The sequence below is a fragment of the Peromyscus californicus genome, unplaced genomic scaffold (genome assembly GCF_007827085.1).
Source record: "Peromyscus californicus insignis strain IS unplaced genomic scaffold, ASM782708v3 Scaffold_24__1_contigs__length_46423439, whole genome shotgun sequence".
NCBI classification, from domain to species: Eukaryota; Metazoa; Chordata; class Mammalia; order Rodentia; family Cricetidae; genus Peromyscus; species Peromyscus californicus.
In genome coordinates this window covers 2977190-2992561 of record NW_026294535.1, presented here as the reverse complement: position 1 = coordinate 2992561, position 15372 = coordinate 2977190, and the positions used below count along the sequence as shown (strand labels likewise).

The following is a 15372-nucleotide window of genomic DNA, read 5'->3' as shown; positions in this document are numbered from 1 at the left end:
TGCCACACTGACAATGCAGTTTTTAATACTGCAAGGGGACATTCGGCATCCAGACCACAGAATAGTGCATGCTATAGTTTGTGTGGTTTTGTTTCTGTCTGCTAGAAGGTTTCTCCGTCTTAGCCAGTGTTCCCTTTGTGTTTTCTCCTAAGGAGACCTTTGCCTACAGTAAGCCCTTGATAAATGTTTGTTGATTGAATAAGTGGATTTGTCTATGATGACTTGTCTCCAGGCTCATTTTGCCATTGACAAGGCCACTCAAATTTTACAGCTTTAACAGCATATTCCCTTGTTATCAGTGTTTCCTATTGATGCACAGAGCCCATTCAGGCAGAACCCCATTTTACCAGGGATAAAAAATAAAGTTAAGGAGGTAACCAGGGTATTTTTATGATAAACTCGCAACCTCATCAGTAGCGGGGATATTGCTAAGTGAACGTGCCTGCTGTTCTCGCTGGAGAAACTAGACATCCTGATTTGGCCCAAGCTGTCCTTACTTTAGTACTGAAAATACACATCCTAGAAAAACTGAGATAGTAATCCTTTCTTACCCTAAACATTTTTAATGTAGGTAAATTATGACATATCATGCAGTCCAATCCCTAGTCATTTAAAATTCACTAACTAGCTAAATGTGATGGTGCATGCCTGGAGTCTTCACACTTGGGAAAGTATTGTAAATTTGAGGCCAGCCTGAGCTACACAGAGAGATCAGTTGCAAGAAAGAAAAAAACAAATACATTAGCTAAATCATATAAACCAGAGAGATAGAGCGGCTAATAAACACATACAACTTGTGTCAAAGAAATGCTGGTACAGGAAGTCATTATAGCATTCTGAAAAGGAGCAAATGCTCAGAGATGCCATCTGTGGTCCTGCCTTGAATGATAAAGATGCTAACTAGGCCAGGCTGGTTATCAAGCCACATGCTTTCAGACTGAGTCTCTTGATCCACCTGAAGTCCAAAAGATATCCTATGCAGTAGTAGAGCAGACACCCAACCTGGCTTATTGTCCCAGAAAAGGAGATTCTTCCTCCTTTTCCAACTCAGTATTTCCATTTTCCTCCATGATGCTGGGGGTGGAACCCAGGGCTTTGGACATACTGGGTAAGCACTCTATTTCTGAGCTACATCCTGAGTCAGTTCAATAAGAATTAACACCTTTTAAAAATAGATCAGAATCCCTTTTGTAATCATTTCGGTTAAATAGCCACACTTTCATAAGAACACACATGTGTTATAGGAAGGTAATGATTGCATGGGTGGCCTTGTCTGTTCATCTAGATAGAGACTAGTATTCATTCATGCCATTGGGTAATTGTAGTGAAGCAACTATGTATCACATTTTGAAAGAGTCATCTGAAAAAAAAAGTTCATGGCTGAGATGACTCAGACTTAATTATCATGACGTTTCAGCAGCTTCGTTCAAGGCGCAAGGTAGAGAACACTCCTGCTTCAAAGGCAAAGGGAATCGGAGGTACGCCCCAACTTTGGACACTTCTGGATCTTGAGGTAAGAATCTCAAACAAACTTCAGGTCTCTGCTAGCCCAGGAGCTCGGGATGGGGACCTTCCAGGCAGACGTGACACCGAGTAGTCAGCTGCCATGCATTCTGAATTCTTACTGACGTCTGTCTAGGGTTTCTCATGCTGTGTGTGTTTGTCATAGCTGTTCCCCCAGAGCCCTCCTAGGGAAGGCTGAAGGGCCCTAAAAAGAGGGAAGTATCAATCTGGATGACACATCTGACTTGAGTTGGTTCAGAGTGGCACGGAGTTTGGGTCTTTGGCTGTTTGTTTTATTTCAGAGAGAAAGCTGGCAAGTGGCAGAAAATTCTCTTGTCCCTCAGTCATTGTGTTAGGACTAAGGAGCCATTTCAAACCACACTGGCGACCTAGATCCTGTCACCACAAACCTGCTCTCCCACTCGTCCGAACAGTTGAACTTGTCAGTACTAAGCTCCACGTTTGGAGAGGAACGACTTGGCAGGAAATTTCGGGGCCCCCTGTCCCTGGAAATCTTGCTGTACTACGATGTAAGGATAGAATCCCTTGAAAGATTTCCCAATTCTGCCTGTATTTCCTTTATACTTTTACAAATTTCTCTCTCTCTCTCTCTCTCTCTCTCTCTCTCTCTCTCTCTCTCTCTCTCTCTCTCTCTCTAACCAATATGTTGGGATACCCTAGTGGAGACATCTTCAAACCTGCTGAACTCAAGTTTTCAGCGTGTGCCTCTGTTTAGAATGCTGTGTTTGGCTCACTCCCCACTCCCCTAATCAGGGTTTCCACATCCATTGAAGGCCTTGCCAGGAACAGCAGTGGGAAGCTGAGCTGTTAGTCTCCAGAAATTCTTTAAACTGCACTGGTGTTTTATTATCCTGGTGTTTGGGACAGCCAGACCATTTAATCTAGAGGCCTTTTTCTCTTTTGTGTTGGCAAGGAAATATTGCTACGGAGGTTCTGGGTCTTAGAAAGAAACAGTTCCTGAGAAGCAACAAAATAGGTAACAGGAGGGCTTGGGAGTGCTGGATCCCTTCCCTGAGCGGCGGCGGCTCACCCTGCCCCTACTTGTCAGACAAATGACTTAACCTCTTCAGTCATCGTCTTGCCTGTCAGAGCTGCCGTCCTCCTGTGCCCATAAATCATCATCCCAGGCAACAATCCCACCGAAAGGTATGGACAAGCCAGCCCTTTCAACTTCAGTAGTTTAATACTCTCAGAAGGTGTCTGGAGGAAAAATATGTTTTTCTACACACAATTTGAGTTCCTGAATCACCATCAAAGTACACCGATTCAGACACTTCCTTTAGGCAAGGGGGCGGGGGCAGCTTTTACCTCTGGAGGGGAACTTAAAACTCCATTTGTGCCCAAGAAAATATAAAAGAGGGTTACACAGAAATGCTTGAAAATCTCCTGGTGCTGGCTGGACTTCTCCACATTGAAGATGTCACCCAGGAATTCTCACCTAAAAATCTTTGGATGAAAATGAAAATCTAGCATTTATCAACTCACTTGATGAAAAAAACCAATAACACTGGAATTAGGAACCAGAAGAACAAGACTTGATTCTTGGGTGCATATGGGACTGAATTAGTCATTCAAACTTTTTAAATCTCCATTTCCATGTGTGTAGCAGGAATCTTAAAAGTTTTTATTAATAAAATCAAACCTGAGGCCAGTTATTGGAGTGAACACTGGAAGATCAGAGAGACAGAACAAGCCACATCTAACCTCCCCTGGCCAACTTCTCAGCTGATCTTGTTTCCTCAGACTGGAAGCCTCATATCCAAATGAATCTCAGCTGAACTATTGCTAGAAGCCTGAAAGCTTAACCAGCCAAATGCTTCTAGTTTCTGGTCCTCATGCCTTATATACCTTTCTGCTTTCTACCACCACTCCCTGGGATTAAAGGCTCACTTTCTGGGATTAAAGGCGTGAGTCACCATGCTTGGCTGTATCCTTGAACACATGGATTTCTGCCTCTGGAATACTAGGATTAAAGGTGTGTGCTACCACTGCCTATCCTAAGTATCTAATGGCTTTTCTGTTCTCTGACCCCAGATAAGTTTATTAGGGTACACAATATTTTGGGGAACACAATACCAGCACACATGTGTCTAAATTGGAGATGAAAACAGTATCTGCCTTGTGAGTTCTGTGATTGGTTTTTTAAAAATGCACTAATTTGTCACTATTTTTATCACTGTTAGACACTGGGACATTTAAGTGCTTTACACTGGTGTAACCCTGTGCTTTTCCACTGCAGACATGGAAATATCTATATAAGTGCACATACATGTGTTTGTGTGTGTGTATACATAGTTTAATTATTCTTTTATCCTGACATTTTTAGAACTTCTCTTATCTAATTAGAATCTTACTGAGGTCTGTTCCCTCATTTTCATACAATCAAGTTGGTTCAGGCTCTTGCCATTGCTTCTCACTGCTATGAAAAATTGTTTGCTCTTTGACAAAAATCCCTCTGGTGCCCATTTAAGAGTGATATTTCCACTTCTAGTCTTTGCCTCCAGTGATACTAATGTGGTCACCATCAGTATGGCCTCTCCATTTGGAAAAATGTGGAAATATTCTGTACCAATTGGTAAATAGCTACTAATATGAGGCCCTGGGATGTTCTTCTCATTGTCCCATCCCTCTGGGCCTAATCTCCACTCCAGAATATCTCTCTCTCTCTCTCTCTCTCTCTCTCTCTCTCTCTCTCTCTCTCTCTCTCTCTCTCTCTCTCTCTCTCTCTGTGTTATAATGTGTTATATGTGCATATGTGGATGTGCTCTCTCACCCTTATATCTTGTGGAGGCAACAGGTTGGGTATTTCCTATCTCTCTCCACTTATTTTTTTGTGTAGAGTCTCTCACTGATGTGGAGCTCACATTTCAGCTAGACTTGGATCCTCCTGTTTCTGCTACACACCCAAAATCTCCCCCTAAACCCTAGGATTACAGATGGACTCCGCCACACTTGACTCTTGTGTGGGAGCTGAGGATCCAAGCTCAGGTCCTTGTGTTTGCATAGCAAACACTTTACCCAATATTCCAAGTTCCCAGCTCTCCAGGATCCCTTGGCCACCCTACCCCCAGGACAATCACAGGGTCAGAAAGGCCTGGAACATCAGGAAGCCACTGGACCTGCCTCCATCCTGAGCACAGGATGCTGTAAATACGCCCCTGCTTCCCACGATATGAAAGCTTCACACCTGTTTATCCCTCCTCACATCTGACCATCAGATAACTCCTTGCTTGGCCAGAGGCCTTCCTCTCCTGCTAGCGCCTCCCAGTCAGCTGGCTCTCCCTTTCATCCTCATGACCATCTCCTCCCAGTCTCAGCCCTGCTCTTCCTGAGGATTGCTCTGCAGAATCAAAGCCAGCTATGCTGGGCTGAAACATCACACTAGCTTCACAAGGCCATAGCAGTGTAAAATACCAAACGCCTCAGTCTAATAGTAAAGAACCACCACTCTGTATCCTGACAGTGTCCTCAACTGCCCTGGCCACTACTCCAAATTGTCCCATCCTCCCCATGACCCAGACCTAACCTCCTGGCCCCTGCTGCAAGACTGCACCCAACATCTGAAGGGTGTCTGTACTCTACTGGTCTCTAATGCTGTGCTAATCATCTCTGCAATGGACTGTTACAATCCAGAGCAAGATAAGGGCTCTCTCTTCCTTGATTCACCCATTGATTCATCTACCACACTTACCAGTCACCCACTGTGTCCCAGACCTGGAGCATCTGAACTATGTGTTTGCATTCTGGTAAGAGAGGCAGATAATTTTCAAGAAAATAAACATATGCACATAAATATACTTTTCTGTCTATAGTTCAGCAAGAAATGAGATTCACTCAAGGAAGTCAGAAATGGCTTCGGAAAGAATATGTTTAACATGGACCTTCAGGGGGTTGTAACGATGGCTCAGTGAATAAAGCCCTACCAGTGTGAGAGCCAGAGTTCAGATCCTAGAGTCTATGGAAAGACTGGGTAGGGGCTGGGGAGAGGGCTCAGTGGATAAAGGCACTTGCTACCAAACCTAAGGACCTGGGTTCAATCCCCCACAATGCACGGGGTGGAAGGAGAACCAACTCCAATAAGTTGTTCTCTCTCTCTCTCTCTCTCTCTCTCTCTCTCTCTCTCTCTCTCTCTCACATACATATAGAAAATAATGTTATAAAAAAATAAAGAAAGAAAATTGGGCAGGTACAGTGGCTCCCAACACTTGAGAGACAGGATTCTCTGTCTGGGCAAGCCGGACATAAGTAAATAAAGTGAAGAGCAATTGAGGAATACACTTGATATCAACTTCAGCCCTACACATATAAGTGTATACATATACACACCCACACATGCACCCACACACATGACAATGCATACTCACCTTCATACACACCACATATACCTATCCAAACAAATAAAAATAATAAAATGGACCTCCGGGGCCGGGGGCATAAGGTTTCTGCAGCCTACATAAGAACAGCATGAGCAGCGGTATTCGTTGGACATTATTCTCATGTTTAGGGACTAGGGGATGCACAGAGGAAGCTACCAGTAGACAGGTGAGAGAGGCAAGCCAGTTGACCAAACTGGGTAGGCTTACACCTAGAGATGGACCTATGCACAGACTAGACAAGAGTCGTGTTCTCATGGCCCTCCAGTAAAATGCCAGTCTGAGCACAGACCCGCTGTGTGAGTTTGGTGGTTTGTGCACTAGAAAAAATCACTAGCTCCAAGGATAGGGGAGGTAGCCCTCACTCCCCAAACCACACGCTGCTGTGCTGTCTGCCTCACATGCTTTCCACTGGCACCACTTTGTTCCAGCCAGGGGCATCTTTTCCCATTTCACCCAAAGGCCCAAGAAAAGCAGCAACAGCCTTGGGGGCCCCTCCTTCCCTAGTCACACTGTCCTTGGGGGCCTGCAGTCCCTAATCACACTGTGCTGTCCCTTATGAGCAATTCCCTGGAAGATCTGCTTATCCGCATCACCCCATCTCCTCCATCTCACCTCTAAATCTACAAACCATCTATCAGACTTCAAGCTACGTTAACCAAGTGCCCCCACCTCTTTCTCTCCACTCGGGCTACCCCCAAGGTCTAACCCTCTTCTAACCCTTATCGAGCTGCCACACCCTTTCTTCTGTCCGAGCAGAGGGCTCTCACAAGTGAGACTACGTTGACCATCTCGACCACCTCTGTAAGGTCACCTTCCTTGATTTGTTTTAAATTCACGTGATTTTGCTTTGTGAATTCAGCAGTGTCAGCCCATCCAGGCTGTAAATACCCCAAACAAGAACCAAAGTGTGTGTGTGTATTAATCATTTGGTTGTTATCCAAATACGTCTACACCACTGTTGCTATTGGCATCTGTGATTCAGCCAACAAGAAAATGGGGTGGCATTAATTCAACAAGCAAACAATCGGTCACTTATTCATCCCCAACATGAGTGACATAACAATGAATGCAATGTGTCCCCTTTCCTCAGAGAGTGTGTGTGTCTCAACAAGATGCTTCTGTGTGTCTGCTTGGAGCCAGGCCTTGTACTAGTCACAGAAGTAAAACACTCCCTTGACGAAGAGACAGAGAAGTAAGGAGGCGATCACAATGCAGGGCCATGCATACCTCATACTAAGGTCTCAGGACTGCCCTGAGTTAAGTAGGAATCTGTAAGGAATATGTGACCCAATTCAGAGCCTCAGAAGGAGACAGTGATTCATTCATCCAATCAATCATTCAATATTCACCCACTGCCTACTGTGTGTCAGTTGATATCAAAAGTGCTGGCATGATGAAGTCATTTTTTGTGAAGCTGAAAAATGTCCAGTCAGGAAAAAACCAAAAACCAAAACCCACTACATCGGTAATTAACTACTGATTAGGTTATAGCTTCTTAAGCTAAGGGTCACAACTCCATATGAGGTCTCATAACTGATGTAGAAGTTAAGAAAAATTTACAACAGGAAAAGTTATCTAAATACACAATGACCAAAAATTAATCCAGAAATCAAACACATAATGAGTCTAAGTTGTTCCAGGGAACGGTCACCAGTTCCACTGTGGGATGTCACTACAGCCATCACTCTGACCGGATGACATGGTCACTGCACAAGCGGCCACACCATACAGCACCAGCTGCTGAAGTACCTCAGCTTAGACTAAAGACTATTTAGCATTATGAACTACAGTGTTTTTACTATACATGCAACGTTTCAGTCTCCCATAGAAACACAATGGTCTATTTACAGAAAACAAAGACATGTTTTTTATTGTATTTATATATTTGTTTTGTGTGTGTTTGGGGACAGGGGCATACATGCCACACCACATGGGTGGAAGTCAGAAGACAACTTGTAGAGTTTGGTTCTCTCCTCCCACCATGTGAGTCCCAGAGATCAAGCTCAGACTATCAGATTTGGCAGCAGGCTCCTTGACCTGCTGAGCCATCTCATAGGCCCAGAGAACAACTTTTACTATTTTCTTAGAATCTTCACTCAGTATGTAAGTACCACCTTAGTATATCTTTGGATTTGGTTGCATTAGAATGTTTAATTTTTAAAAATGGTTGTTGATGGTGCTGATTTGAGTTTCATAAAAAATTATTAAATGAGTTTTGTATTAGACAGATTTCCGAAATAACCTTCAGCCTACTTCCGCCTTTTTGTGCTGTGCTTATGAAAAGTAGCATTCCCTGCAGTGACAGTCTTAAAACCAAAATACTGACCTACTCTGAAAAAAATATTGACGATGTTCTATGTCCAACAGTATCAAATATGCCACAATTTAATTCTTTATGTAAAAATGAACAAACACACCCCTCTCATTGGTATGCATTGCTTTTGTCTGTGATAAATAGTAAAATTATACATATTAAAGGCTGTTTTTGTGTTTCTAGGGATCAGTACCAAGGCCTTATGTGTGTTAGGCAAAAACACAACCTTTCAGCTGCAACCTTACCTCTCTCCATTATTTTAAAATAAATTTCTTTTTTGACTTATTATCAGTAAATATTGGCTTTGTATAGGAATTTTATGAACCTATATAGCCAGAGCTATCTAAAAATTTCTTGGGTAAAAGGGATTCCAGGTAGAAGTTTTTTAAGAAACTGTGTAGATGATACATGCTTTGGAGAAAATTAATTCTGGGAAAGAGCTTCGGAATTCAGAGTCATGGTGGGGGGTTCTTGCTTGGACAGTGTAGACAGGAAATGCTCGCTGAGGTGACACTGGGTACTCCCAGAGAAAGAGAAAGGCCTGTATGAGGCAGACAGGCTGCTCAGGGTCTTCAAGAAGCACCAAGTCGGTGAGGATGGGCTGTATTCACCGTGTGAATTGGGAAGAGGTCAATGAGGAAACCTCCAGGCTAGCAAAAGGCTTTGACTTTCACACTGAGTGAAATGGGGAAGCGCAGGAGGGCTACAACAGAGCCAGCCAGAGCGCTGCTGTGATCTGACCTTCATTTCAAAGGGCCCCATTGACTATCCAGAAAGAGACAAATATTGAAGCAGGGAGACTAGGAGGGAGGTTATCAAAAACTTCATGGGAAGTGACATTGGCTTGAGCCAGAGACTAGCAGAGAGCAGTATGTGCCAAATGTTCCAACCTGCATAATGCTATGCTAGTGAGTTGTTATGTTGTGTTGTGTTGTGTTGTTGTTGTCTTGACACAATCTGGAGTCATCTGGATAGAGGATACCTCAACTGAGAAAATGTTCCCAACAGATTGGCCTGTAGGCAAACCTGTAAAGCAGTTCTTGATTAGTGATTGATGTAGAAGAGCCCAGGCAGACGTGGGTGGTGTCACTCCTGGGCAGGTAGTCTAGGAAAGCAAACTGAGCAAGCCAGGAGGAGTGCACCAGGAAGCAGCTCTCCTCCACGGTCTCTGCCTCAGCTCCTGCCTCCAGGTTCCTCCCTGCTTGAGTTCTTGTCCTGACTTCCCCCAGTGATGAACTGTGCTGTGGAACTGTAAGCTAAAATAAACCCTTTCCTTCCCAAGCTGCTTTTGGTCATGGTATTGTTTTGTTTTGTTTTGTTCTGTTCTGTTTTTCAGCTAGACAACTGTCTCTTAAAAGCAAGGTGTAAGACTTTTTTATTTATTTTACTATCAGTTTACATTTCTAATCCAACATGAAAGAGAGGGAGAAGATAGGGAGATCATAGTGTTCTATTCCCAAATCTTATCTTTCATGAGGTAACAACAGTGTACATTTTATTATGTAGATAAAAAATAGTTGAAAAATTACACCTTACAAACATTTTGAAGATTTGCATACTTCTTATGAATTACATTATTTTTATGAGAAAATTCCAGTGTTCTTTTTAAATTTGTTTGTTTGGATTTTTATTAAAAATAGATTCCTCTCTTATACAAGACATCCCCCACCACAGTTTCCCCTCCCTCCAGGCCTCCCACCTGCCCTACCTTCCCTCTCCCCCAGATCCACTCTCCCTGTTTTTTCTTCAGAAAAGAACAGGCCTCCAAGAATCAGCAACCAAACATGACAAAACAAGATACAATAAGACAAGGCAAAAGCCCTCTTGTAGAGGTTGGACAAGGAAACCCAACAGGAAGAAAAGGGTCCCAAGAGCAGGCAAAAGAGTCCGAGACACACCGGCTCCCACTGTTAGGAGTGCCACACAAACACCAAGCTATGAGCTGTTTGTGGGGCCCTTGGCAATGGGACCAGGACTTATCCCAGGCACATGAACTGGCTTCTTAGAGCCCATTCCCTATGGTGGGATACCTTGCTCAGCCTTGATGCAGGGGGGAGGGGCTTAGTCCTGTCCAAACTTGTTTACACCAGCCTATGTTAACTCCTCAAGGGAGGCCTTACCCTCTATGAGGAATGGATGGAGGGGGGAGAGGGGAGTGGGAGAAGAGGAAGGAGGGAGAACTGTGGTTGGAATGTAAAATGGGAAAAAATTTAATAAATATAAATAAAGAAAGAAAACACCAAGCTTACAGTCATAACATACATGCAGAGGACCTGGTGCAGATCCTTGCTTGCTGCTCCAGTCTTTGTGAGCCCATGTGAGCCCTGCTCAATTGATTCAGTGGGCCATGTTCTCCTGGTATCCTCCATCTCCTTTGACTCCTGCAATCTTTCCACTACTTCTTCTGTGGGATTCCCTGAGCTCCCAATGGAGACCTCCAATTTAGACTCTCTCTCCTTACTAATGTCTGGCTGTGGGTCTCTGCACCCACTCCTATCTGCTGCCAGAGGAAGCCTCTCTGATGATGACTGGACAAGGCGCTAATCTATGAGTACAGCAGAATATCATTAGGAAGCGTTTCATTGGTGTTTGTTTGTTTGTTTTGTTTTGGCAAGTTGTGTTTGGTTCTACCCTATGTCTATGGGCTATCTGGTCTCTGGTTCTTGGTTACTCAAGCACTGTCAGGCATGGGTTCTCTCTCCTAGCATGGACCTCAAGTTAAACCATACATTGGTTGGCCACTCCCACAAGTTTGAGCCACCATTGTCCCAACACATCTTGCAGCCAGGACAGATTGTAGGTCAAAGGTTTTGTGGTTGGGTTGATGTCTGTGTTTCTCTTTTGATAGCCTACAGAGTACCTTCCTGCACCAAAGAGACTAAATGTAGGGGTGAAGGCTTCATGCAGGCACCAGCTCCACCTCTCTATATTCAGTGAGTTATGTGGATGTTATCCTCAGTACTGGGGCCCTGTTGTGAGCTTGCAGAGAAAGATTTTCTGTCCTAGCATCAGCCTGGGTTGTTTGGGGGTCTCCATGGGATCCCCTCGGCCAACAACTCAACCAAATACAACCCAATCACACCACTGGAAGCCTTGCATGGCTACAAAAGATAGCCAGTTCAGAATCCTTATCCTCCATTACTAAGAGTCCTCACTAGGGTAACCCTCATAGATTCCAGGAAGTTTCCGAGGCACTAGGTTTCCATGCTACTCTCAAGATGCCTCCCAATTCCTGCTGTCTCCTTGAACTCTCTCCCTCTATCCCATCCCCCTACCTGATCCCCCTGACTCCTGTCTCGACCCACCCCCAGTCCACCCATAAAATCTATTCTATTTCCCCTTCCCAGGGAGATTCATGCATTCCACCTATAGCCATCCTCTTGACCTAACCTCTCTGGTTCTAGGATTGTAACTTGATTATCATTTGTCTAATGGCTAATATCAACTTATAAGTGAGTATGTACCAAATTTGTCTTTTGCGTCTGGGTTACCTCACTCAGGATGATTTTTTTCTAGTTCCATCCATTTGCTTGAAAATTTCATGATGTCACTTTTTTTTTTTAAATAGCTGAGTAATACTCCAGTGTGTAAATATATCTCATTTTCTTTATCCATTCTTCTGTTGGGGGACACCTAGGTTGTTTCTAGTTTCTGGCTATTATAAATAAAGCTGCAATGAACATTACTGAACAAGTGTCCTTGTGGTAGGGTGGAGCATCCTTTGGATATATGCCCAAGAGTGGTATAGGTTGGTCTTGAGGTAGATTGATTCCCAATTTTCTGAAGAATTGCCATTTGCTTTCCATAGTGGCTGTACAAGTTTGCACTCTGCCAGCAATGCAAGAGTATTCCCCTTGCTCCACATTCTCACCAGCATGAGCTGTCACTTATGTTTTTGATCTTAGCCATTCTGAGAGGTGTAAGATAGAATCTCAAAGCAGTTTTTATTTGCATTTCCCTGGTAGCTAAGGATGTTGAATATTTCTTTAAATGTTTATCAGCCATTTGAGATTCCTCTACTAAAAATTCTTTTTTTAGCTCTGTACCCCATTTTTTAATTGGATTATTTGTTTTTGTTTTTGTTTTGATGTCTAGTTTCTTGAGGTCTTTATTTTGGAGATCTGCCTTCTATCAGATGTGGAGTTGGTAAAGGCCTTTTCCCATTCTGTAGGCTGCTGTTTTGTGCTATTGATGGCCTCCTTTGCCTTACAGAAGCTTCTCAGTTTCATGAGGTCCCATTTATTAACTGTTGATCTTAGTGCCTGTGCTATTGGTGTTCTGTTCAGGAAGTTGTCTCCTGGGCCAATGCACTCAAGGCTATCCCTACTTTCTCTTCTATCGGGTTCAGTGTATCTGGTTTTATGTTGAGGTCTTTGATCAATTTGAACTTAAGTTTTGTATGGGGTGATAAATATGGATCTACTTGCATTCTTCTACATGCAGACATCCAGCTTGACCAGCACCATTTGTTGAAGATGCTGTCTTTTTTCCAGTGTGTATTTATGGCTTCTTTATAAAAAAAAATCTAGTGTCCATAGGTATGTGAATTTATGTCTGAGTCTTCAATTGAATTCCATTGATCAAAGTTTCTGTTTTTATGCCAACACCATGTGGTTTTTATTACTTATAGCTAGCTCTGTAGTACAACTTGAAATCAGGGATGGTGAGACCTCCAATATTTCTTTTATTGTTCAGGATTGTTTTGCTGTCCTGGGTTTTTTATTTGTTTGTTTGTTTGTTTCCTCTTGAAGGTAAGAATTGTCCTTTCAAGGTCTGTAAAGAATTATGTTGGGCATTGAATCTGTAGGTTGCTTTTGGTAGGGTAGCCATTTTTACAATGTTAATCCTACTAATGCATGAGCATGGGGGATCTTTTCATCTTCTGATATCCTCTTCAGTTTCCTTCTTCAAAGACTTGAAGTTCCTGTCATACAGGTCTTTCATTTGTTTGGTTAGAGTTACCCCAAGATATTTTATAATATTTGAGGCTATTGTGAAGGATGTTGTTTCCAAGATTTCTATCTCAGTCTGTTTGTCATTTGTATATAGGAAGGCTACTGACATTTGTGAGTTAATCTTGTTTCCAGCTACTTTGCTGAAAGTGTTTATCAGCTGATGAAATTCCTTGATGGAATTTTGGGGGTCACTTATGTATATTATCATATCACCTGCAAATAAAGATTCTTTGACTTCTTCCTTTCCAATTGTAACCCCTTGATCTCAAGTGACCTGTGGTTGAGAAGGGGTTGTCCACCTAATTTGGGAGCTGGGACACAGCAACAACAGGGGTCTGTGGGATCCACTGGAGGTGTGGACACAGGGGAGCGGAGGCTGCAGCTGGTGATCTGTTGCAGTGCTAGGGATGACCCTGTGGATTGGGTCTGGAGGAACAGAGCTTGTCATGGTGTTTTATCACAACAATAGACACATTCATTATGCAAGTGTAACAGGAGGGTGTGATGAACCATGCATGCACGAAATAGCATAGTAGAGGATATTGTCACAGAGGAAAGTGGAGCTGACCCAGGAGAATGAATTCACTCAAAGTTTATGGAATGCACTCAGAGTGCAGGAATGGGAATGGGGGTTTGCACACACACACACAGGAATGGGAATGGGGGATTGCACACACACACACACACACACACACACACACACACACAGAGAGAGAGAGAGAGAGAGAGAGAGACAGAGAGAGATAGACAGACAGAGAGACAGAGAAAGAGAGAAAGAGAGAGAGAGGAAAGAGGAATGGGGATGGGGGTTGCACACACACACACACACAGAGGAATGGGGATGGGGGAGTGCACACACACACACACACACACACACACACACACACACAGAATTGAACAAAGCCCACAGGTGTGCAAAGACTGACATACCAATGAGTAGAAAGCAGACAGTTCTAACTGGCCCATTTGGAACACCACCACTTAGAAGAGGGGATATAGCAGCTAAGAAATACAGAGACAATGAAAGAAGTTCTTTTTTGTTTTGTATTGAGACAGAGTCTCAAGAACTCTCTAAGGAGCCAAGACTGGCCTCAAACTCCTGATCTTCCTGCTCCAGCCGCCTAAATGCTGGGATTACAGGTGTGCACCACCATGCCTGGCTTAAATGAGATCTTGACTGCCATACTAAGTGCTTACATCCAGTCCTGTAGATAAAGGGGAGCTACCAGTGGTCTTTAAGCAGATGAAAGATCCCTTTGTGGCCATAAGGCTACATGACTTATCTGTTCTAAAATGTATTTGTTCCACAACTTACCCAACCCAGGATCCTTCTCAGGGTACACCCCTATCAAGGCTATCTTATTGCATTGTGTTATAAACATGCATGTGTGTTCATACACACATCCAGCTCACCCCCTAGTCTGTGGGAAACAGAGATGAGAAGTCATATGCAGGTCATATCTATATCTACAACGTATTTTTGCTAAATTCAATGCAGGATCCCTGGATGGGTACATAGATTGGTCAACGAATGGGTAAAGGCATGGATGAATGGGTAACATTGGAGAAATTAAGCAAGACAATAAGCAAGCCTGGAAACACTGGGTAGAACTGACGGGTGAGGAAGTAAAACGAATTAAAGGAACTCTAAATGTTGATTCACTGCAGATGCGAACAAAGCAGGTCCCAGTCCTGTGGGCATTCGTCCTCCTGTGGAATTTCTACATCTCCTCCTCCCAGACTGTTTACCCTGGAATCAAGGCAAGGATCACCCAGCGTGCACTAGACTATGGTGAGTTGGATACATTCAGAAGTCAGGCTATAAATGCCCTAGATGTGGTCTGTGTTCCAAACCAGCAGTTGTGAACTGGGTCTGAGCTAAAAATCTCAGTGGGGTTACCTAACCTCTTATGAAAATGTACCCGACACCCTGGGAAAAAAGTGTTACTCACAAAATAGACATCCTGGTGGAAGGCATATTTAAACATACAGATATTCTCTCTCTCTTCTCCCCCATCCCACCACATATATCAAGGTTCTAAATAATTCATTAGAAAGAGTATAGTGGCCTATGCCTTTAATCCCAGCACTCCAGACATAGAGGAAGGAGAATCTCTGTGGCTTTGAGGACAGCCTGGTCCACATAGAACCTTCTAGGCCAACCTGAGATACATAGGGAGACCCTGTCTCAAAGGGAGGAAAC

At 43.5% G+C, this 15372-nt stretch overlaps 1 protein-coding gene across 1 annotated transcript in view; it reads left to right on the top strand.

Annotated features, from left to right (window-relative positions):
- Positions 1-1421: 1421 nt before the first annotated feature.
- Positions 1422-15372, top strand: part of Bpifc (BPI fold containing family C) — a 56751-nt gene continuing 42800 nt past the window's right edge. The window contains exons 1-2 of the mRNA XM_052753756.1: positions 1422-1513; positions 14838-14961. Coding sequence (XP_052609716.1) covers positions 14838-14961 — 124 coding nt within the window. The 5' untranslated portion in view covers positions 1422-1513. The remainder of the gene's footprint in view (positions 1514-14837; positions 14962-15372) is intronic.